This window comes from Lynx canadensis, chromosome A1 (genome assembly GCF_007474595.2).
Source record: "Lynx canadensis isolate LIC74 chromosome A1, mLynCan4.pri.v2, whole genome shotgun sequence".
NCBI classification, from domain to species: Eukaryota; Metazoa; Chordata; class Mammalia; order Carnivora; family Felidae; genus Lynx; species Lynx canadensis.
Window position 1 is genome coordinate 177,135,064 of NC_044303.2, and position 24,329 is coordinate 177,159,392.

At 51.4% G+C, this 24,329-nt stretch overlaps 1 protein-coding gene across 1 annotated transcript in view; it reads right to left on the reverse strand.

Annotated features, from left to right (window-relative positions):
- The window catches only part of NEURL1B (neuralized E3 ubiquitin protein ligase 1B), a 39,647-nt gene that overhangs the window by 10,031 nt on the left and 5,287 nt on the right, over positions 1 to 24,329 (reverse strand). Inside the window, 5 exon segments of the mRNA XM_032593985.1 lie at positions 10,796 to 10,829; positions 10,831 to 10,860; positions 10,862 to 10,993; positions 10,995 to 11,216; positions 11,218 to 11,345. Coding sequence (XP_032449876.1) covers positions 10,796 to 10,829; positions 10,831 to 10,860; positions 10,862 to 10,993; positions 10,995 to 11,216; positions 11,218 to 11,345 — 546 coding nt within the window.

Sequence of the window (24,329 nt, forward strand, 5' to 3'; positions counted from 1 at the left end):
TGTAATCAGTAAAACAAAGGCATATGTGAAAATCTAAAGTATTTTTTTGAAAAGGTATTTTAGATAGTGGATGTTTCTGGTGTAGACGTCAACTTCTGGCAGAGGCTCTGGGTGTGGGATGTGATACGCTTTCCCAGGACTCTGCCCCACCCATCCTGCTAGGCTAAGCCTAAAGGCATTGGCTGTGGCAGGCCCTGGGCCTGTGTCCTTGCCAATGTTTGCTTCGTGTCCTCCACTCCAGTGCTCCTCCTCCTTGCCCCTGACAGCTCCACATAGGAGCCCATCCTTCAGTGCAGTAGTCTGATTAAGAGCATGGCCTGTGGAGATGGTTCAAGTCCTGGCTTCAGCCTTTCCTGGCTCTGTGACTTGAGGTAAGTCACTCAGCCTCTCAGAGCCTCAGCTTCTTCAGCTTAAAAAGGATTAATCCTGGTCTCTGTTGTTACAGAGATTAAAGCAGATGCTTTTATAAGGAGTGTAGCACAGGGGCGCCTGGGTGGCTCAGTCGGTTAAGCGGCCGACTTCGGCTCAGGTCATGATCTCACAGTTTGTGGGTTCGAGCCCTGGGTTGGGCTCTGTGCTGCCAGCTCAGAGCCTGGAGCCTGCTTCGGACTCTGTGTTTCATTCTCTCTCTGCCTCTCTCCTGCTCGTACCCTCAGTCTGTGTCTCAAAAAAATGAATAAACATTAAAAAAATTTTTTTTAAATAAAGGGTGTAGCACAGAACATGGCACAAAGTAAGTGCTCAAAACATGTTAATTATTATCATTATTTCTTCAACATTTTTTGATCAAAATGTATAGAGTACTTGCCATGTGCCAGATGCTGTGCTGGGCACTGAGTGAAGAGCAGTGAAGAAGCAGGCGTGGCTCCTGTGCCGGTGGAGCTGCTAGTCCAGTGGGAGAGACAGACTTTAGGCACGAAACTGTGTAAGTACAAACTGTGATGGATGCTACTAAGAGCCACTGTCCTCCATGGCTCTGTAAAATGGGCATGTTTCAGTGGGGGAAACGCAGACTCTGAGATGCAGAGTGAGCTACCCCACGTCATGCAACCAGGGAGTGACAGAACTGGGGTTCTTTGAGACTGTGTACAAGGGAGACTTGATCAGAAGTGAGGCCTGAGAAAGGGTCGGAACAGGCCTCCCTGACGGTGATGATGGAGTGAAGGCCTGAAGGCCAAGGAAGTGGTGCCTAGGAAGTGGGGTGTAGCCGTTGCAGACAGAAGGAATAGATTGTGTGAAGGAACAGCATCTCTGAGGTGAAAGCTTAGTCTCCGAGGCTGGGGTGACAACATACGTGACAGCATTCAGCCTGGTACCTGGCACACAGCAGCCCTTCGGAAAAGGTTGGGTCTCCTCACTGTATGCAAGGAGCTTTGTCCCCACCAGGCGTCTCTGAGTGAGACAGTCCCAAGATAGCACAGTGCTGGTCTAGGCCTGACACTTGACAATCCATCTCTCAAGAGATTCTCTGTGGAGAACCAGCTGGCGACAGGCAGAAATGCCACAGTATCTAAAGGCCACCAAGGGAGCTTATCAAGATTTCTAACCTGTGACCCGCTCTCTGGGCCTGATGAAAATATACACAGCCATTTTTTTGAGACACAATCTACCAGATGCAACTCCATGCATTATCCTCATCAATCCTCCCCATTATCCCACACAGCTCTGTAAGATGGGCACTTTTCACAGTGGGAGGCTCTGAGAGGTGGAGTGAATTAGTCAAGGTCACACAGCCAGGGGTGATCCCAATAATGAGATTCCATCTCAGGCTACGTGACTCCAAAACCAGACCCCATGACCACTAGCAGTACTGTTTCCAAAGTTCAGCTGTCCTTGTTTAGCTCTTTGAGCTGCCAGCATGTGGACTCAGCCTCAGGACAAGTGGCTCTTGGAGTTGCAGTCCCCAGGGGGCCTAATGTGACCCCCGAGGGGAAGAGTCCAACCGTTGTGCCCCTTCCCCAAACATCTATGGAGCAGCAGTCCCAGGCCAGGCACAGGGAGACTGTGGTGACTCGGATTGGCTCCCCAACCTCCCACTCTCCCTGGACCTGGGAGAAAGCTGGGTTCTTGCCTTTCTTTTCTTTCCCTAGCTCTCTCAGGTCAAATATATCTGGGGCTGGACGTAAAGCAGAATTTATGTCCCAAGAGAAACCCCATCTTTGTGTGAAGACGAAAATGAAGGAAGGCTAGAAGAGTTAGAGACAGAGGGAACCATCCATCAGTCACTTCATTGTCTCCAAAGGACTGATTCAGGACATGCACTAGAGGCAGAAGAGCCAGGACATGCTGACAGAATGGATGCAGGGCAAGGAAAAGAGGAATCAAGGATGACTCGTGAGGTTTTGGACCAATCAACCGAGTGGGTGGTGCCCTTCACTGACAGTGGGGATGGCTGCCTGAATGTGTTCAGTGTGGGATGCCTTTGGATGCCAGGAGCAGATGTGAGTAGGTAGAAGGAAGTCCGGACTTCAGGGGAGGCGTCAGGGCTGGGAATATGGACCTGGGCACCAGCAGCCTAAAGACGGGGTTCAAGGCCCCAGTGATGGGCTCGGATCATTGGAGAAAGAGGGTAGGTGGAGAAATGGTCTTGCTTTAGGATGGTTTGTTAAACTCCACAGACGTTTTGTACACTTTTCTACATGCATGTTGTATTACATGATGGAGAAGAAAGCTGATGATAGAACCCTGGGGCTCTCAGCATATGGAGACAAGCAAGGAAGGAGCCAGAAAGGAAGCCAAGGAGGAGCAGCCAGGGAGGCAGGAGTAAAAGTGGGGGCTTGTGAAGCCAGGAGGCACAAGCAGGTGAGAGAGGCTGGGAGAGATCACCTGTGCTGGAAGTGAAAGGCCGGGAAAGAGGACGGGGCTGAGCTGTGGATCTGGCAGCGTGGAGCCGTCCGAGAGCTTGCAGGCTCAAGTGTGGTGAATGGTGAGGACAGCTTGGCAGCAGCCAGATTTCAGTGCATGAGGGAGGAATTGGATAAAATCGTTGCGAGGTGGTACCTGAGCACCAGCCACCCCACTTGCCACTGTTACAGTTGGGAGCAACCTTCTTCAAAGTGTCTGGTGGTGAACTTAACCCAGAAGATGACATTGAAGGACTAAAATGCTGACAGAGATACCGGTCATCAAGATGGAGTCCTGCCAGATTGGGTGATTGCTGACTGCATTGGTAACTGGTAGAGACCAAATTTTGAACCTCCTCAGCATCAATTTTTTTTCCTGTACATATTAGAGCCTGCAGAACCTAAGTTGGTTTTGGTTCAACTTCAAGAGAAAGCCTTGTTTGCAGTGCCTAAAAATTACAAGCTGGTAGCTGTACCATCGTCTGAATTGTATGACAGTGCATCAGGCTATCGACCCATCATTTCTTGTCTCCTTCAGCTTCTGATTGGGTTCAGTTTTATACACAGCTGAATTCTGTGCAGTGGAGAAGTGAGCACACAGCCATACACAGTGTAGAATAAACATGGTAGAAAAGTCTTTCTGAGGGGCGCCTGGGTGGCTCAGTCGGTTAAGCGTCCGACTTCAGCCAGGTCACGATCTCACGGTCCGTGAGTTCGAGCCCCGCGTCGGGCTCTGGGCTGATGGCTCGGAGCCTGGAGCCTGCTTCCGATTCTGTGTCTCCCTCTCTCTCTGCCCCTCCCCCGTTCATGCTCTGTCTCTCTCTGTCCCAAAAATAAATAAAAACTTTGAAAAAAAAATTAAAAAAAAAAAAAAAAAAGAAAAGTCTTTCTGAGGTTTATCCCTTTCATACTTCCTAAATTGCTACCCACTTTCTATTGTTTGAAGAGTAAAGTTAATGTGGAAAACTATATTATATCTGACCATATATATATATATATATATATGTAAATGGTGTAAACAAATGTATAATTTACTACTGGTTCTACTCCTACTTTGTACATTAAAGAAAGTGGACCTCTATTTGCATTTTAAATTTCACACTAAACTTTTAAAATTAAATACAGATCACTGGGATGAGCTGAAGAGGGAAGTGGAGAGGGTGGCATATAGATATTTTTAAGAAAATTTTGCTCTGAAGAGCAGAGAAATGAGAAAGTAGCTGGTGGAAGAGAGTGTCAAGGGCGTTTTTTTTGTTTTGTTTTGTTTTTAATGGAACTACTGGACCTCTTTGTGTGCTCATGGGAATAATCCTGTGGCGAGAGAGAAGTGAGGCTGGAGAAAGGGACAAATGATAGGAGCAATGTCCCCAAACAGGCAGGAGGATACAGGAGCAGAGCTCTTTGAGTCTTGGCCACAGGAGGGCAGGCAGCAAGGCAGGGGTGTTGGGGTTTAACAAAAAAGGGTGTGAATGCCAGGTGTGTGGGCCACTGAACTCATGCTTTTCCAAGCAAAGAAGACTGAACCAGAGAGACAGACCTGTTGGACCCTGGCCGGTCCTGGATGCGACCTCAGTTTCCATCTGCAATGTAAGGACCCTCACCCCTGTCTCATAGGCCTGTGGGGAAAGTTAATGGTAGATCTGTGGTATAACAGTGTGCTAGGCACTGTGCCTGGCACAGAGTAGACTTTCAGGAGTCCCTAATAGGATATGCCAGTGGCCACAGACTGAAGATCTCACCCCAGACTCGGAAAGGACAATCCTTCAGGCCACCTTGCCAGGCAAATGCCTTACTATTGGGGCAGGGAGGTGGGTGCTGGCCTGGACTGTTTGGAAAGAAAATATTAACTGTAAAAGCCAATTACTTCGTGCTGTTCCCCAGTGAGGCTCTGGAGGCAGCCACCTGCAGCCAGTCCCCCCTGCATGATGTGGGGTGCTCACAGGTCCCGTGCTGAGGCAACTCCCAGGGTCTTGAACCCAACCCCCTTCCCTATCATGACCACTTATCAGCTGGGTGACCTTAGGCAAGTCCCTGCCTCTCTCTAGGCCTCAGTTTCCTCACTTGAAGCATGGGGTGGTACAGTTGATCTCTAGGCCCTGCATCTGGATCCATAAATGCAAGTCCCTGTCAAACACTTTGTTCATAACACTAATAAACGATAAATACCAACTCTAGTACCACCAACTGTTAGGTGGCATTGGCCAAATTATCCATCCATGCTGATCTGCAAATGGGGGGTGATGCTACTTCCTGCCTCATAGTGTTCTTATGAGGACTGGAAGATAACACCCAGGTAAAGCTGGTAGACGGGGCTCAAGGCTTTCAAGGGTAAATTACTCCCCTACAAGGCCTATACAGAGCTGTTGTTTCTGGTTCCAGCACCCAGCTTTTCTTCTGAGGGAACTGCCTCACACCCACCTCCCACTTCCACAGATTACCTTGAGAAGGAGGCCTTAACTCGGCCACTCTATCCCATCCTTCTGGCCATGGAGAGCAAGGAGTCTAAACCTTGAACTTTAGCTAGACCTTGTGGGAGAGCAGCTCTCCTGCTGGATTTATTAATATGATGGGACATGGTACTGAAGCTGCTGGTGTCCTGCCTCCCCCCCCACCCCCCCTCCGGTCCCCAAAGGAGAGCTCAGCTGAGAATGATGCTAACAAAGATGATAGGAGGGTAAGAAATAAAGGCAGGTCAGTATTTCAGGTGCTGTTCATTGGGTTCCTGCATCAAGCCAGGCTTACAGGCAGGTGTTCCCCTGCATTTTCAGTCATGAGACATCTTGTTTTCCTTAAGCAAGATTGAACTGGTTTTTGTCACTTACAACTAAGATTTCTGACAACACAGCCTTCAATGCCATGGCTTTAGACTGATGTTGCTTTTTTGGTCTGCCACAGCCTTCCACCACTGGGCAGAGGAAGGACAAAGGGGCTGTGACAGTGACCACTACTGAGGTGTCTAAAAGAGGGACAGAGCTGCCTCAGGACAGCATGGGGCCTAATTCCAGAGCTCCAGGAAAGAGCTTCTCAGAGGAGCCAGGGGAGGGAGGGGGAAACCTGGCCAAATCTTCCTCTCATGGGTCTAAGAACTACTAAATTCAACAGAAAGTCACTTGCTTGGACTCAGCCCCTTCTCTTTGGCTCGGAGGAGTAGAGAAATCACAGGTTCTCAGGATGGGACTGCTCCAGATCTAGCAAGGCCATCCTGGTCTGTCCCCGGGGAATTTTGGTAAACCCTAGGGCCACAATGCAGCCCTGTGGGAGAAGGCACTGCAGTGTAGTTTGCTTGGGGGTGGGGAGGGATGGGGGTAACTGGTGGCACCTAGTCCATCAGTGTGGAAGCTGCTAGGGAACAAGGGACCAGACAGATACACAGCAGCACAGATAAATCTGAAAATGGGGCAAGTGGAAAAAAAAAAAAAGTAAGATTCTTAGTACAGTCCCATCCATATATACATATGAAACTATACGTGTTTTTAAAGATACATCCAAGGGCTTACACTGAACACCAGAGTGGTGCCTATCTGGGCAGGGGATGGGCTGAACGGGAGTATAGAATGGCAGCTGGGCATGAAGCAGAAAAGAAACAAGAGAAGGGGATTTCGTGGTCCAGTGATGACACCATGCCTTGAACTGGCACGTCTGAAGAACTCAGCTTGGCACCCAGCCGGGAAGAGGGATAGGCACCAGTGCAAAGGGGACTCTTGTGATCACAACCAGAGCCTTAAGAAATCTAGATGCCTGGGGGCCACTCCCACAGGTTCTGATTGAATTCGTCTGGTGCATGCTGATAGGTGGGTTTTCAGAGTGCCCCTGGTGATCACCATGTGCAGCCACAGCTGAGAACCCCTGAACCAAAGAGATGGATGCACCTGGGTTCTAATCCTGGCTCTGCCACTCACAAGCTTGGTTGTTTAGGCAAGTCACTTCCCTTCTCTGAGTCCTGAATTCTTATCTAAAAGGACTAAATCACCCTGTCTTGAGGAAAGAGAATGTCAAGAAAGTAGGCACACCAGGGTCTGGTCACATAGATGTAGCTTTTCTCTGCTGCAGTTGGACCCTCCCCGCCCCCCCCCCCCCATCCTTGCAGGAAGAAGCTGGGCTAGGAACATAATTCCATCAAGTAAGAGAACTATGTGAAGCCTATGAAGGTTTTTATTTCTCAGACTTCACTTTAGGTCAAGTTCCAGGGCAAATAAAGGGTCCCCCTACCTCACAAGACCGGGAGGACGCTTCTCAGATGAGGGCTGCCAGATAAAATACAGGATGCCCAGGGACATTCAAATTTCAGAAAAACATTCTTTTTCAAGTATGTCCCAAATATTGCACGGGACATACTTGCACTAAAAAATTATTGTTCTGAAATTCAAATGTAATGAGGTGTCCTGTATTTTTATTTGCTCAATCTGACAACCTTACTCAATGACACTTTCATTTGTTGGTTTTCAGTCTTGTGAGGGAGGGGTGAGGGGAATCTCTATTCTGGAGTTTTACAGCTGACAGTCTCTAAAGGAACTATGTCACCTCCTTATTCCTTGTGAGGAAAAGGAAATCAGAGAGTTCTGGATTATACAAACACTGGCTCCCTTGTGTTTATCTACTTGTTACCTTAGACACCACATTAGAAAGCCCAGTTCGGGGGCGCCTGGGTGGCTCATTCGGTTGGGGCGGCCGACTTCGCTCAGGTCACGATCTCACGGTCTGTGAGTTCGAGCCCCGCGTCGGGCTCTGGGCTGATGGCTCAGAGCCTGGAGCCTGCTTCCGATTCTGTGTCTCCCTCTCTCTCCTGGGAGCCCTCTCTCTGTGTCTCCCTCTCTCTCTGGAGCCTGCTTCCGATTCGGTGTCTCCCTCTCTCTCTCTCTCCCCTCCCCGTCATGCTCTGTCCTCTCTCTGTCTCAAAATAAATAAACGTTAAAAAAAAATTTTTTTTAAAAAAAGCCAAAAAAAAAAGCCCAGTTTCGCCCAAGAATTGGGAGAGGGAGATCCCATTTATGGTGGAATTGCTGTGGTTCTCATGTTGCCTTTCCTCATGCTGGCAACAGTAGGGTACCTGTTGCCTGAGCTCAAGCCATAAAAAATCATGAAAGCTTAGCTTATTTTCATCATAACTTTTTTTTTCTGATCATGAGTCATTGGTAACTTGGTGGTGGGGGGGGGGGGGGGAATCACCCATAATCCCTTTACCCAGATGTACCCGATGTCAATTTGCTCTTCCCCTGGGAAGGAAAACATCAGCCTTGAGCACATGCAGAAACTTCCCCATTATCTCCTATACCTTCCGAAAGAAAAAGAACTTTATTTCCCTTCTGATTGTAAAAGCACCATAAGCTCTTCACACACGTATATATATTTTTTAAAAGGTAACTCATAGAGGTATAAAGACAATGAAATCCACCTGGACTCCTATCACTCAGAGATGGAATTCCTTTGGAATCTCACTTGTGAACCTGGTCCTGGGGCACCTGTACTACAGGTGCTTCTATCAACCAGCACATCTCAGGCCCTACCTGAAGATAAGGAAACTGACTCACGTCTGCCACGTTATACCAGTGTTCCAGGGGGGGCTCTCCTCCTTTTCCTCCATGGGGCTTGAGGCATTGGAGGGGCTCAATAAAAGTTTGCTAGGCGAATGGGGGAAGAGTCCATGACTCCTCACCAGGTTTATTCAGATTCACTAAGTCACGAAAGGCTGCTTCAGTTTTGTATTTTCAAAAAACCCCAAGCCATTTGCATTGGTTATGGGGTGGGCTGCGATTTCTTGGCTGTTACCTCAACACATGGCTATGTGAGGGAGCAGGTGAATGAGGAGTGATTGTTTCTTCTCTGCTCTGTAGGAATAAAAACTCCAAAAAAGAGTGACAGGAGATCTAGGAGGCTTTAGAAATCTACGTCTCCTGGAGGTGAAATGCAGAACCTTCCATGGAAAAGAGTGTGGGGGAATATGGTTAAAATGCCCAAGTAAGGTCCCAGCTTACAGGGTGTTAGCTATTCATAGTCTGGTCTGCCTAAGCAATGGAATTCAGACATGTGCTTCCTCCTACATGCAAATGGGCAGAGATTCTGATTTCTTAGATGTTATTTCTTAAGTATCTTCTATGTGCCAGGCACTGTGCTGTATCCCTTTCATATATCGTGTCACCCTGCCAACAATGCCATGAGGTGGTGCTACCATGAACCCATTTTATGGATGAAACTGAGGTACATAGAGGTTCAGTCACTTGGCCAAGCCCACACAGCTGGCAAGTTGAAAGCCAGGTATAAAACAGAGGTCTGTGTGACTCCCAACCCTCTCCTCTTTTTTTTTTTTTTTCCTTTAAGGAAATTAATTTATTTTGAGAGAGAGGAAAGAGCGTTCATGCACACACAAGCAGGTGAAGAGCAGAGAGAGAGAGAATCCCAAGCAGACTCCTCGCTATCAGCAGAGCTGATGTGGGGCTTCATCTCACGAACCATGAGATTATACCTGAGCTGAAATCAATGTCGGACACAACCAACTGAGCCACCCAGGCACCCCTCAAACCCTATCCTCAGAAGTTCTGCTGCCTTCCTCCTTCTTTGGAAGGAGGGCACAGCCGGGATGCATGCATTTTCCCTCCTTGCCCAGTGGTGGTATGGGTGGCAGTGGTGGCCAAGGAGCCCGGGCTGGAGTGTTCGTTCCTTCAAGGTGCAAGGCAGAAAAACCCAGAAACAGCCCAGACATTCAGATATTACCAACCAGGGTACATCTATACCACAGAATACTACTCAGACACTTAAAAGGAACAAAACTACTGATTTACATGGCAACAACATAGATGATTCTCAAAAATACTGTGCTTTGATGGAGAAACCAGGTAGAAATGCCTATATACTGTATGATTCCATTTATATGAAGTTCCAGAATAAGTGCAACTAATCTGTGGTAAAAAATCAGAACACAGGCTGCTTCCAAAAGAGGGGAACTTTCTTGGGTTATGGGCAGGTGTATAAGTCTCTCAAAACTCAAACTTGAGATCTGTGTATTCCCTGCAAGTAAATGACACATAGGGCTACGTCCAGATTCTCTGAGCAAACTGATCTCCCTTTACTGCCCCAGAAATCCAGGCTGGGCTAGCTCACATGACCTGTGAGTTCAAGAGCTAAGGTCACAAATAGCAGGTCAGTGGTCTCCAGGGGCTGGAGGTAGGGGAGAATGAGGATATGGGTCTCCTTTGGGGTGATGAAAATGTTTTGGAACTAGAGGTGATGGTTACCAACTGAATGCCACTGAATTGTGCACTTTAAAATGGTTACTTTGACATTATGTGACTTTTAAATCATTTTAAAAGAAAAAAAAAAGTTTCAAGGTAAGGGTTTCTACACCCAGGAATTCTCACCACCAGATTTCAGCATTAGTGGCTGCCTTCTCTGTTAGAGTCAGACCTAGCCTGTCTTGTCTGCCTGCCTCCCCGGTGGACCTTGAGCCCCTGGCAGTGGGCACTGTAGATGTGCGAGGACTGGGCCATAAATTTGATTGCTGAGTAAGTGGATGTGTTAATGACTGAATGCATGAGTGAGCGAGCAAACACATGCATAAGTGAGTGAATGACTGAGTGAGCAAATGAACAGGGAGAGAAGGAATTAGCAAAGGAATGGGTAAAAAAAAAAAAAAAAATGAGTAAATGCGCAAGTACCTGATGAAGGGGTCTGAATGAACCTGGGCCAGGACATGGACTCTGGACCCAACCCGTGTGGGTTCTAGTCCTGGCTTTGCAACTCAAGTTATTTAACCTCTCCGTGCCTCAGTTTTCCCATCTGTAAAATGAGGATGGTGGGGTTGTGGTAAAAAAAAAAAATAAAAATAAAAAAAAATAAGAGTGAAAATGCGGCAACTGCTTAGAACAAGGCTTGGCAAGTAAGCCCTTCGTGTTTGTGAGTATGAAAGAAATACACATCCATGCACACAGAATTACTGCTTGGTCCAGACCGTGACCTACCGAGGAGCTGCACCTCGTCCGTGATGCCATAGACGATCGATGAGCGCCCAGAGCGGGCCGCCCACGGGCCACGCCACAGTGGAAGAGCACCGGCTCGCCGTCGTTGACGCTGTAGAAGACGCGGCCGTGACGGTCTGCCCAGTAGGCCAGCACGGTGTCACGCAGCGCCAGGTTCTCGGGCAGCGCCTTGGCCCAGTAAGCCAGGTCGCGTGACAAGGTCTGGGCAGGCGTACTTGGGGATGTCCTGGGCGCTCATGAGCGACGGGTCGTGCGCCGTGAAGCCAAAGCGCAGTGCACCGCTCCAACCCGGGCGCACTGCCACCAGGCGCAGCCGCACCTGCTCGTACAGTCGGATGGGCCGCTGCGTGAACGTGACGCCGTTGCAGAAGCTGTTACGCCGGGTGGCCCGCCGCGAGTGGCCAATCTAGTCGCACGTTCTTGCCCTTGGCCTGCGCGTGGAAGCGGGGCGCTTCGCCTAGGACCGGGCGCCGTTCCGGCCCTGGGCCACAGCATGGGCGGGTGGCCAGGAGGCGTGCCGGCGGGTTCGGGTCTGCGGGAAGAGACAGGCAGCAGGGTTAGGGCCTCTCAGAACTTTCACGGCCCCAATTCGACTTTTAATAATCATTGCCATTTTAAAGTCTATCTTCATTAGACTGGTAATTGATAAACTTTGGGAAGGTTCCAGCTACCGCCAGCCTACCTATGACTATCACACAATGTCACAATACCCACTCCACAGATGAGCAAACCGAGGCTTAGTGTGTGTGTGTTGTGTGTGTGTGTGTGTGGTGTGTGTGTAGTGAAAACCTTTTCAGAGCTGTTTCATTCCCAGTAGGGCCAACACCAATGAATTTGTCACAACAACCAGGCTGGGGTCAAGTGACTTCTCTGTCCCTGTCAAATCTCCAAATCTAGAAGCTTCCTCCAAGGGCCACTTTTGGGCTGTAGAGTCCTTCCAAAGGCAACTGGGGCCTTGGGTTCTTAGGGGAGTAGTGGGGGTCTGGCTGATTTTCTCTGTGCAAATTTTGTTCAAAAGCAAGGCAGAAAAGGCAATAGAAAGAAGGCAGTCTTGGGGTCATTCCCCTGACAATAGAATAAAAGGCAATATAGAGTGCAGCCTGGAATCCCAGCTCTCTAAGCACTTCCTGGCTGTGTGACATGCACTAGATCTTGCCACTTCTTTAGCCTGTTTCCTTGCCTGTAAAATGGGAACATTGTTTAACCCACACAGCTGCTAAAAGGTCATGAGGATGAAGTTCCTAGAATACTGCCTGGCACAGTGTGATAACATGATCGGGATACTGAGGTTCCAAAGGAAACCAAGCCAGGATGCTGTGACTTCCCCTCCCATTTACCCACAGAAATGAAGGCATTCGTTATAAACAGGTTAGCTTTTCTAGAACATGCACCTTTCAAGATTCATCTCTAAGGGAATTTTGCCCAGAGGACCTGGAGAATCTTGGGAAGGTCTCTTTTCAAAGGAGCTGGTTGCTGGCCACAGACCCAGGTGGCTTAGTATTGAGGTGGGAGCTTCATCCCTCCCACCTGTCCTCCATCCCAGGGGCAGTTCCTGCGAGACTCTGGAAGCCTGGGAGATGGTGGGGTGGGTAATTACTGCACGAGTCTCTGCTGCTCATTCACAACAGCAGCTGAGTACAATTTTCATGGCAAGTGCTATAAATTGCAGGCAACCCCTAGCACACAATGGTCTGTAGACGTGGGAGAAGAACAGCCTTCCGGGGAACGAGAATCCACTGCCGGGACTAGTCATCCCACAACCCACCCACAGGGTTCACTGTGCTCTGGGCACGTTGCTGGGCTTTCATTAATGCTGAGCCTACTGGGAGTGAGGACTGGGGAAAATGAAGAGGGAGAGGCGATGATGAGGCAGGCAAGCCGTGGCTCCCCTCCCCAAGCCTGTGGGGAGGGACGCCCGAGTCACGGAGGTAGACAGCCATGCTGGGAAGCTGGAGGCCCCCCTCCAAACAGAAGCTACAGATCCACAGAAGAAAGTATAAGAAATGAAGCCAAGGTCCTGCATAAGAAAAAAAAACTTAAGGGACTTAAATCATTCATCCATTTAACAAATGTTCAGTGAGCACCTCGTATATGCTAGGCACTGGGAATACAACCAGTTACCAAGGGGGATGAGGCTCCCACTCTGATGGATGGCATTCCGGGGGCGGGGGGAAGCAAAGTTAGGCAACAAGGAAAACCTACTCTACCTGGTGGGATGCATTACAGAGAAAAACGTAGCCAAAGAAGCAGGGAAGAACGAAGCATTAGCACTTCCACGGAGGGCCTCTTTGATGAGTGACTTCTGAGCCAGAGGCGAAGGGAGTGAGCCACGAGGGTATCTCGTTCCAGGCGGAAGAGCGCTCCAGCAGGGGTAACGACAAGTGCAAAGACCCCGAGGTGGGAATGTGCTGGCGTGGCTGAGAACAGCAGGAAGCCAGCTGGGAGGGTGTGAGCAAGTAGGGGAGGTGGAAGCAAATGAGAGCAGAGCTGGAGCCGTGAGGGGTGGCAGGTGGGGAGGAGATCCCATGGTTGCTGCTTGTTTCTTCCTTAACTAATTTACTCCGAGGGAGAGGACATTACTGGAGGTTTAGAGCAGAGAGGTGAGACTGCTAGGCTGTTGTGTGGAGAGGGGACTGCTTGAGGGGGGCGGGCAAGGAAGCTGGGGAGGACAAAGGCTACTGGATTATTCAGGCAGAGATGATGATGGCTGACATCGGGAGGTGGGGAGGACCTGTAAAGGTGGTGAGAAGGGGTCAGATTCTGGTCCTAGAGATTTGGAGTTTTGAGGTTTTAATGAGACATTCAATACACTTGCCTTAGGTGTATAAAATATATGCAATAAATAAGACAAATAATGGATACTTAAAGGGGAGGCGGAGAGGTGGTAAGGAGGGAGAGGAAGACACCAGTGCTGGATCCTGGAGGGTGGGGGCTTTTCCATTTCATCTTTGATTCCCCCATGCTCAGCAGAGGCCTGACACTTACAGGCACCTGATAAATGCCAACTGTTGCCTCTATTACGTTAGAGCTAGAGCAGACCTCAGAAATCATCTCTGAGAAGCCCATTTTACGGGTGGGGAAATGGGCCCAAAGAGGGAGAGGGGCCCTGCCAAGTTGAAGTTCAGTAGGGGTTTGGGCAGGCCACCTCTGATAAAGGAGACAATGTCACGGTTACTTCCACCCGAGGAGGATAAGGAGAGCCCTCTTTGCTTATAAGCCGGGTTGGCTTGGTTTCTCATGTTTGCAGCCCAAACTTCCTTGATTGATAGGAGTTCCTCCGTAACCTTGAATGAGACATGAAGGAAAGGGAGACCTGAAGGAAAGGGAGCCACGCAGGGCTTTCGGCAGAGCAGGCCAGCACGGCCTGCCAGGGAGGGGCCCCCAAGGCAGTGAGGAGGGTGAACCCAGAGCCAGACTGTGGGTCATCTCCAGAGCCACAAGGATAAGAGCAAGGGCCCACTGGAGAGCTTTTTGGAAGACAAAAATGAGCTAAGTAAGGGAAGTACCAGGTGTAAACCGTCAGGAGAGGCAGCTCAGGGACCAGAGAGCCTGCCATCCCCATGCATGCCGTAGCCTTGTGCGAGCCGCTCAGCCTCTCTGGGTTGCAGCTTCCTCCAGTGCCCACAGGCCGAATTCTCCCCAAGGTCCCCACAGCTGGCAAACACTCCAGGAAACATTAAATAGGACCACAGATCTAAAGCCCTTCTGAGCACCAAAGACCACAAGCCACTGTTACGTGATTATTTTTCTCGCCCCTGCCATCCCTGTTGTTTTCCCAGCCTTGTCTCTCAATCCGAGAGTTTCTTTGCAAAACAGCTTGGGAATCCTTACATAGATAATCAGTCAGAGTGGCCTGGCGGCTGAAATGAACGCTGGCTGGGGAGACACAGAAGGGGAAGTTTCCTGTAAAACCAACTATATGTTAGGACAAAATCCAGCCAAGTGACCAGCGGAGTTTACAGACTCGTTTAGGCTTGATTAAATGATCCAGCTTCCTTTGGGGAGTGAGGGATAAACAGTTTCTACCCCCTCAGAGGCCAGCGCCCTGACGTGAGGCAAAAAGACCAGACTGAAAAAGTGTCTAAAGAGGATGTGTTATTTATGCAAATAGAAAATGCTTAAGGTGAAAGAACAGTAATAAGCAATCTCCAATTGTACACCAACGTCTGCTTTTAGCTTGGCTCGGGGAAAGTGGCTTCTCCAAGAAAGAGAAAAAATGTCAGTGTGGATGGACCCCAGGGGCCCTGCAGAACATCCTAATTCAGAGAGGTCGACGGAAAAACTGAAGTTTATCGCTTAAATTACTGCAGTAAACACCACGAGCCACATTATGGAAAGTTTGGCAAGGACGAGAAAATCCCTCCCTTCTCCCTGCCTTCACACCCTAACTCCCACGGCATTTTTCATCGGCCCTGCCCGGCCTTTATCCACGTAAGGACCATTGGCTGTGCCCTCGCTGTGTGCTGTGGCCTGGGCCAGATGTTCTCCATTTGGGGTTGTGGCTAATTCTCCAAATAAATCTTCACCTGCAGAATTGTTGAGGTGAAAAACAAAGCTCCAGGCAGTGGAGACACTTCCCTTGGCTGCAGGAAGCAGTGTTGAGACGTAAACCCAGCAACGTCTGACTCCAAACCAGCGTTCCTTCCTCCTGTCCCAGCTTTCTTCCATAAGCGGTGCGGAAGTACTGAGCACCTTTTCCAAGTTCGTTGCAATCAGAGCCCCCAGCCAGTTTTGCTTCCTGCCTTCTCTTTTCTAACTCAGCATTACATAAAAAAGCATTCCTCCCCCCCTCCCCCCCCCCCCCATGGCTCTTGAGCATTCACAGTGCTTGTGTTTCATGGCTGCAGAATGTTCCATCCGGGGCCAAGATGTCCCCCACTGTTCCCCTCCTGGGATCACTTCAGCTGTTCCCCCAAATGGCTGAGTCTGTGGCACAGAGGTTCCTAGCTGCCAGGACCAGATTCAAATGGGCACGCTGTAACTGGTGAGAAAACCTTCTGCCAGACGAGGCCCCATGCCCCCCTCCTTCCATGGAAGGATGAGTACCCGCCGCTTGTGAGGGGGGCCACCTATGGCCAGTGAGCCCCTCTTCTTCTGGCCAGGAATCAGACCTGGGGACTCTAAGGACAAGGCAGGGCAGAGGGAGTCTTGTGAAGTAGGAGCCCAGGAAACCTCTGCAGCAGCCCATCCCGGGCGTAGGAGGGAGTAGGAAACAGTCCTGGCCCAGCCTCACAGTTGACCAAAGGCTGCTCCAGCCCCGCCAAGGTCAGAGGGGAGGGTCTTTCCAGCATTTCATCAAGGAAGCAATGCCTGGACTTTAAACGCATGGGCCAGAGATTTGGGTGTGGGGTGAGCACTGAGTGGCTGTGGATGGTTAGGGAGGATGGGACTCTATTCTGATTAAATGTTGCAACCCCCCAGCCTTGCATGAGTCCTTTGGTGAGACAGGTGGACAGAAGAGCAGTTCTGGTGGTGGCTCTGTGGTCCTCCCACATCAGTGCCTTAGAACACCCCTCCTGGGCTCTGAGGTTCGAGCCTGTGCTTGCTGCTCGTTTGCCTTGGGTCCCTGGGCAGTCAGGTCACTTCCCAGGGCTGCAAGTTTTCATCTGGAAAGGTGTGTGATCTTAGACCCCTGTCTTGGGCTGCTGAGGGGCCCTGAGAGCATAGAGAGAGCCTGGCACAAATCCTGGCACACAGTAGATGATCACTAAACATTCCTTCCCAGTGGGAGGCAGCAGACCCAACTCCTAGGTGAGCCCTCACCTCCAGCTCTCCCAGAGTTTTTTTTCTAAATCTCAGTTTGAGAGGCAGTGAAAAAGAACACAGGCTTGCAGGCAGACAGATCTGGGTTTAAATTCTGTTTTGTCATTTCATAGCTGCGTGATGACAGTAAGGTCCATGCTTAATTTCTCTGGGTCTCCCCAACCAGGCCTAGAAAACTGGTGAGAGTCCTTACTGCCCTGCGGGACTGCTGTGAGGAGTTTTGAATTGGTGAGGTAAATTCATCAGACAGTGCCTGGCACTCCGTAGGTGTCCACTAATACTTGGTCCCTCCAGCCACCTTCGTATCCTTTGACAAGGAAGGGTTTCCGATGTCCTCTGACACCAGAGACATCTACTTGTGGGTCTGGGGGAAAATATCCGGACATGTTTGTCCATGGCGGGCTAGTGGTGATCCTGGCCAGGAAAGGCCTCTTGAAAACCCTGGGGGTCACCTTCCCTTGGTGGACAAGGGCAGAGGCCCATTGGTTTAAGCCATCCCGGCAGCGTCCCCAATATGCACTGTGCCACCCCTGAATGTTCCCCGCTCATCACCCCAGCCCAGTCCCTCCATTGATCTAAAAAGAGCCGGAGAAAATGGCATATTTACCGCCAAGAGGACAGCAGGAAGCAACACTCCAGCTTCTCTGGCCGCCGAGATGACAGCTTCCAGCAGATGGCATTCTGGCTGAAATTGTCAGCAGATTCCGCTCCACAGGGAAAGGGATCGCCAACCGGGAAAGCGGTCTATTCTGTGCCCCTCCTTTCACAAGCAGCCTTTTACCGAGCCCCTGTTACGTGCCGGCACGTGCCTCTGTTTATTTGATTTAGTCTGTGGACAACCCTGGTTTTACCACCTTCATTTTCCAGTGGAGGAAATCGAAGCCGCCAAGCTGGGCAGTGGCATCCGAGGGCCAGGCTTGGGCCCTTCCTCCCACAGCCCACCCCTTCTCCAAGGCAGTCCCTTGTGACCGTCGGGAGCAGGGGTCATGGCCCTTGTTAAGGGTGATGAAAGCTATATGGGCCCTCTGTCCCCCCCCAAAATACCCACCCTCCATGCACACAATTTGGCATTCAATTTCAGAGGCTTCCTGGGTGCACATAACCTCTAACCTTAGACTGTGTGCCTCCAGCAAGAAGTTTCTGGTTCCAGTGACATTTGCCCAAGTCCACAATGTAAACCACCGCTGTTGGCTGTCAGAAGCAACATGGTGCGTGTGTGTGTGTTAGCGTGTGCTTTAGAGAGGAAAAGGCAAGGCTGGTATTTGGCAAGGCTTTCCTCCACCCAAGGCAGGGTGAGAATATCCGTCTTTGGCAACAGGAAGTACCTTTGCCATTGGTGGGTTTGAAAGTGGGCTAGAAAAAAAAAACAACCAACCTCCCCTCACCTCTGCCAAATGGGGCAGTGACACGCGCCCAGGAGACAGACGCCAGCGTAATGGGACTTTGTTCTCTGTTTCAGCGGCCTGGGAGGCCAGCGCCCAGGATGGAAGGGGGCCAGCCCACATGGGAAACCGCCACCCTGCTCCTCCCCTCCCCTCTTCTTTGCAAACCAAACTCCCTCCCCTCTTCTTTGCAAACAAAACTCGGTCACCCCAGTGCAGCCGGGAAGGTCCCACACTCCTGTCAGCAGCTGCAAGGAGCCTGGGGAGGGGAGGGAGGCCAGAGGTCAGGCGACACCGCTTGTTGGGAGAAAAGCCTGCTCCTTCCAGGCCTAGTGGCAGCCCTCTTGCTCAAGGTGGCTCAGAGGTGCCAAGTTCCCAGGAGGTGAGGTCATCCCAACTCCCCCTCGGGTGCTCAGTGGAGTCAAGATTCCTGGTCCATTCTGACCCTCTGCCGGGCCCCTGCGCTGGGGTCTCTTCTTGAATAAACTGCCCCAGGAGACTCTGACCTTAGAGGTGCCAGCTCCCACAGTTAGGGCCCGGAGTGGGGGATGTGCCCTCATTCTTCTCCAAGTACATCACTTCCTCCTTCATCTGACATTTTATGGAGCATGCGCCCCATGCCAGGGCCTGCATTGGCTGCAGGGACACGTGCACTGACAAGCCACCGCAGTCCCTGCCCTGCCCTGCCCCTGCCCCTGCCCTGCCCTGTAACTGAGAGACCAGCAGGGGGACGGACTCAGACAACCAGGACAGCACGGGTGGGTGGTAGGGAGGGCTGGGGCCATGGGACACTTCTCAGAGGAGCCACTCTGCAGACTGAGGGCAGAAATGGCTGGAAGGAGGGTAGGGATGGGGAAGTGTGTTTGATGCAGGGGGAATAGCACAGGCAAAGGCCTGGAGGTGAGAATGAATGGAATGCACTTAAGGAACTATAAGGAATATAGGGCAGAAGGGAGCCAGGGAGGCTGGAGGAGGGAGTCAGGGGCTGCATCACAAAAGGGCTTAAAGGCCGTGCTGAGGGGGTTAAATTCCTCAGGGGACACTGAAGTGTTTGGAGCTGGTAGGAACCCTGAAGGATCCACCTCTTGCCAAGAATCCACCTCTCCCAAGATCCACCTCTTCAAGCCCAGTTTCTTCCCATGGAACTGTCCCTGTCTCTCTTCCTGCCTATCAGAATGACCTAGCATGGCGGGAGTAAGAAAACAGTCCAGGTTTCAAATGTTGCTGCCAACTGCTGGTACAGTCTTGCCCCTCGCACCTGCTTCTCCTCCAGGCAGCCCCTGGCACCTGCCTGCTGATAAGCTGGCTGAGTCTGCCAACTTTCTCCTTCTCTGCCTTGAGGGCAGCCACTCTTCTGGCCTGGGTGGAGCCCAGAAGCCTGACTGCTCACTAACCTGTAGGGCCCCATCTTGACTTTGTGAACAGTAGATCCACTGGTCCTGCTTCTCAGGGGTTCCAAAAAGCGATGCTGGAGAAGGAGGAGACTCTCCTTGAACTGTGCCTGTCCTGGCTCCTAGAGCTGAGGAAATGTTCCTCGTGAGCCCCACCGCTGGGCAATGTTTGCTGGCCCTGAGGGGCGGGGAGCCCAGCTCTGGCACAGTGAACGTGCTTGCCAGGTGGTCCATTCATCCCTCACCACCTCCTGCCGGGTGGCTTCCAGAGGAGGAAACCGAGGCCCAGAGAGGTGGACATCCTTATGAGGGCCACCAGCCTGTGAGGGCAGGGTCTGTTTCAAATCTGGTCCTGACTCCAAGGCTGCATCTTTCCTGTTTTATGCCTCACTCCACGCCAAGGTCTCTTGCTTCCCTCTGGATATGCCAGAAAAAAGCTAGATTATGTACAAGCAGCTTAAGCCACCTTCTGGGAAAGGAGTGTAGTGATGCCCTGACTTGGTTTCAGGGAGGGATGGTGGGGGGGGGGGTGGTGGATATCATCAATCAGCTTGTTTTGAGCGGCTCAAAGGCCACAGTTTGGCGGAACTTGAGATGAACAATAAGCAGCATCTAAAAAAGGAAAGCGGGTGACTGATTACAGCAGGGCAGGGAGGGAGCCCCAGTGCCTAATGTCCCCAAGGCCTCAAAAAGGAACTGGGGGTGGGACCTGATGAGCGAGACAGACCTCCCAGGGGGCAATGCAGAGACTGAAACTTGGCCTACATTCACCAGACCTCCTGTGATCCTTCTGGGTGAGGTAACTGCTACCAGACCCATTGCCAGTGAGGCAGGGAGGCTCAGGGAGGTTGGGAGAGCTGCCCAAGGCCACACAGCCAGGAAGTGATGGGGTTAGCATTTGAACCCCTACTAGCCTGGCTCCACAAAGCTAGGAAGAAGAGGCTATGGCTGCTTCAGGCAAAGCGTAGAAGTCGTCCCTGCGGGGAAGGAACAGGGTTCCCACACGATGCCCCGCACACAGTGTGGGTCCTCAGCTAAAGTTTCCTTCCCTGCCACGTTGGACTCTGAGGCTCGCCAAGAAGTGACTCTGGAGGGTGCCTGTGCCACCCTGCTTCCTTCTCTGAAGATCCAGCTTTCTCCTTTCCCTCCACCTCCTCCATCATGCTGACCATCCTCCGAATCCCCGAGGGCTCATGGGAGTAGGTGAGTGAGGACTGAGGATGCCGGAGGAAGCCTGTGTGGCTCCGGAAAGAGCTGGCTCAGGATTCCACTCAGATGGGAAGCCCAAATCCATGCATGCCCTTGACCATTATGCAGAACTGCTTCTCTAGCCAACCAGTGGGTGCTTCAGTGATCTATCACGGGGACCTGAGAGGAACAGGACTAATGGTCCTACTGTTCCTCCCCACCCCAGCCCCCTCAACCCCGTCAATTTCAGGAGCGCAGACCCCTTTGCCTTCAGGGAGACTTCTGGAGTCCTTGTCTTGTGTTGGGCTCAGACTTCTCACGCAGTTCCCTATCTGTACCTCATTGCCTGACCACAAAGGAGGTAGCATCATTATCCCCATCTTAGAGATGAGGAAGTGGAGGCTCAGAGAGGGAAATGACTTGCCCAGGGTGACACGGGTTAGATACAGTAGAACTATTTGAACTCAAGACTGCCTCCAAAACCGTGCTCTTTCCATCACCAGTCAAAGACCTCATCTGTAATTGCTGTGTGACCCTGCACTCTGGTCCCGGTGTCCCTATCTGCCAATAGGAAGTAGGTTCCAAGCTCCCTCCGGTCCTAGGAACAGAGTCCCTGGGGGACTTCTCTGCAGGGATGAAGGTCTGGGCCATCCTCAGAGTCAGGGAATTCCGCTGTCCCATCTCCTGACCTTGAATTGCCCCCAAACCTTGAGGGGAAGGGAAGCTCTTGGGTGGAGTGGAAAGTTACCAGGCAGACCCAGCTTTGGAGATACAGGGTAGGCATGTGCCCACCCAGCTCTTAAATCCATCATCCTTGGGGGGAAAAGGAAAGAAAACACGTGCCCAAGGGATTATAACTGTAATGTAAACAATGTGTAATGTTGAAGGCATAAACAGAATACACTTGTTAATAGCTGTGGGCATCCTGCCAAGTGCCAATCCTGCCCCAGATACCCCCCACTCACCCATTTCCCCAAATGGCTTACTCATAAAAGACTTTCTCCCCACCGCCCAGAGGTGAGGCAAGAGGGCCAGCTGAATCCCAGTAGTAAGAATGCAGAGAGAAAAAGAAACAAGGGTGAGCTGGGACTGATGTCCAAGGACGACTGTCCCAAACCCCGCTCAGAAATATCTGTCACTGAGTCTGCAAAAATGCTAAGGCTGGGAGACTAGGGGTGGGGAACAGACCCAGGCGAGGGCAGGTGGCTTCATCTGTCTGTGCCTTACTTCCTGAGCTATAAAATGGGCCCAAGACCTTCCAAGCCACAGAACTGTCAGGAGGATTATAGAAATGAAAGATTGTGAAGGGGCCTGCAGGCGTTCAGCAGATGAACAGTGGATAGCACACCCCATAAGACCCCAAGGTCAAAGGGCACCTTCATGAACAATTCATCCTGGATCCATGTGATGCTCAGTTGCTTCTACAATGTCTATCTCAAGTCTCAGCTGGGCTAAACACCAGTGCCACTCCAGGAAAGGGCACTTGTTCCTTACTGCTCTCATTCCACCTGCAGACCGCTTCCACAGTTAGAAAGTTCTTCCTTTGACTCAGCTGATACCTGCCTCCACATGATGTCCACACACTGGTCATGTCTACATTTGATCCACAGTACCGTTTCCCATCAGGTCTGCTCTCTGACCTCAGGCTATGTTGCCGGGGATTCTTTGCTCTCCCCGAGATGACCTGGCCCTTGCTTTGTTGTCTAGAAAGCCCTCAGGACATCACCTGTCCCCTGACCGGCTTTGAAAGGGGGTTGGAGATCTACACAACAGACGTCAGGGAATATCAGCTGGGATCGTCTCAGTAAACCCACAGGCCACCTGGAGACTGTCCCCACCCTGCCACGCCTAGAGGCAGGACGTGAGACAGACAGCTACAGAAGTAGGTGAACGCACTAAAAACCGACCTGCGGGATTTCTAAATGCTTACAGATTTCTGCTCAATACTATGAAGGCTTCTAGTGCAAATGTGAACCGCCTCCCACCTGACCCCCCCACCCTGACTCAGCAGTCACCCTTCCCGCACAAACATCCTCTCCTTCTAGCAGGAATCCTGTCGGACTACCCTTGCTGTGTGCCCTTGGGCAAGTTATTTCCCTCTCTGTCCTCTTTGTTCCCTCAACAGTTGTAAGGGACTAACAGTAATAGCTCTCTCATGGGGCTTGTTTGGAGGGTCAAGTGCAGGCACCTACTTAGAACTCTGTCTGGCACAGACGGGCTGTGTGATACAAGTTAGCGGTCATTGTTCTTCTGAGTCTGTCTCCCTCAGGAGCACAGGGCTCAGCATAGAGGAGGGGCTTGTGTCCCCAGGAAGCCCGTAATCCTAACAGGCACCCCATGTGAGCACTTCCTATCTGCCAGACGCTTTGCATGCCTGGGGCTACGATTAAGAGGAGGACGTGGGACCAGGACCACAGCCTGTGCTGTTACCAACTCTGCTGTGGGTGGATGACAGCACAGCGGGGAGACAGGATGCTTGCTCCTCACCTGCAGGAAAGCCTGGGTGCCGGACGACGAAGGGTTCTCGCCCTAGCCCCGTGCCCTTGCTGACTGATTGGTGGGGCTGCCTCTGGGCGGGAAGGGCCTGTGAATAGCCGGACTCAGGGGAGAGGGTGTGGGTGCACCGTGACCCCTGCCAATGGCAGGTGGGAGTGGCCGACTGCAGGCCAGTTTTTACCAGGCAGAAATATCAGGAGCCTAAGCCTGGGGGAAAGGGTGCAGAGCTCAGATTCCCCCTCCTCCAGGGCAGGATTCCCAGAGGTCAGCTTTTGAGTCTCCAGGCCTGGAGGGAGGGAGGGAGGGAGAGGTGAGGGGGATGGACCTTTTCCATGGGCAGCTTCATTCTGTCCACAGGAAGGACAGCTTGAGAGGGGTGGGGCTCAGGATGAGGACAAAGGGCAGCAGCCCCAAGATGCCCCGGGGAGCAGTGCCCCTTGGTGATGGAGGAGAAGGAGCTTTGGAACTGGGCAGGCCTGCAGTCAAATTCCACTCTGCCAACTTCCTGGCTGCCTGTCCCAAGGCAGGTCTCGTTTCTCCTCTGAGCTCAGTTTCCTCATCTGTGAAATGGGAAACTACTTCTGGAAGGCAGGTCCTGACAGCTGAAATAGGAATGAAATAGATAAAGGGCCCGGTATGGGGCAAGCATGCTGAAGATCTGACCGCTCTACTATAGCCCAGGTGAGCGCTTACTACCTACAGGGCTGCACCCAGGCCTCCTTCCTTTCCCCTCTCTGCTTGAAGCACAGCCCTGGCTTCTGGGCTTCTATTTTAAGCCCTCATAGAGCACCACTAAATACAGAAAACGCTTTGGTCCAAAAGAGGGCAGAGCTGACCCTTCTTGTCTGCAGGGAAGATTAAACAGTCCTTCCAGCCAAGCCCAGTGAAAATGCTATGCCCCTGCTGGCAAACTCGGCACATCATCCCGGCAGGGAGCGTGGCAGCTAAGAAATCTAAGCCTCCTGACTGCGGGCTGGCCTGCAAGAAACCATCCCCTCCTCTCACATGGCCTCTGCCCGCCCCTGACTCCACATACCACCCCAGCTTGCACTGGGATCCCCAGAATGCCACAGTTCCCCCCATATGCCCTGCTCTCCCTCCACTCGGGCCTCTGTCTTAAACAGCTTTCCTTCCCTTGACTAACTTCTCTGCTTTCTGGTCTCACTGGACAGCACCTCCTCCAGGAAGCCTTCCTGCCTCCTGTTCCGGGCTATCACGGCCCCCAGGGTCCCCCTCCCCCACTTACTATAACTGCTCCGTCCTTGTTGGTCTTTCCCACTAGACCTCGAGTCCCTC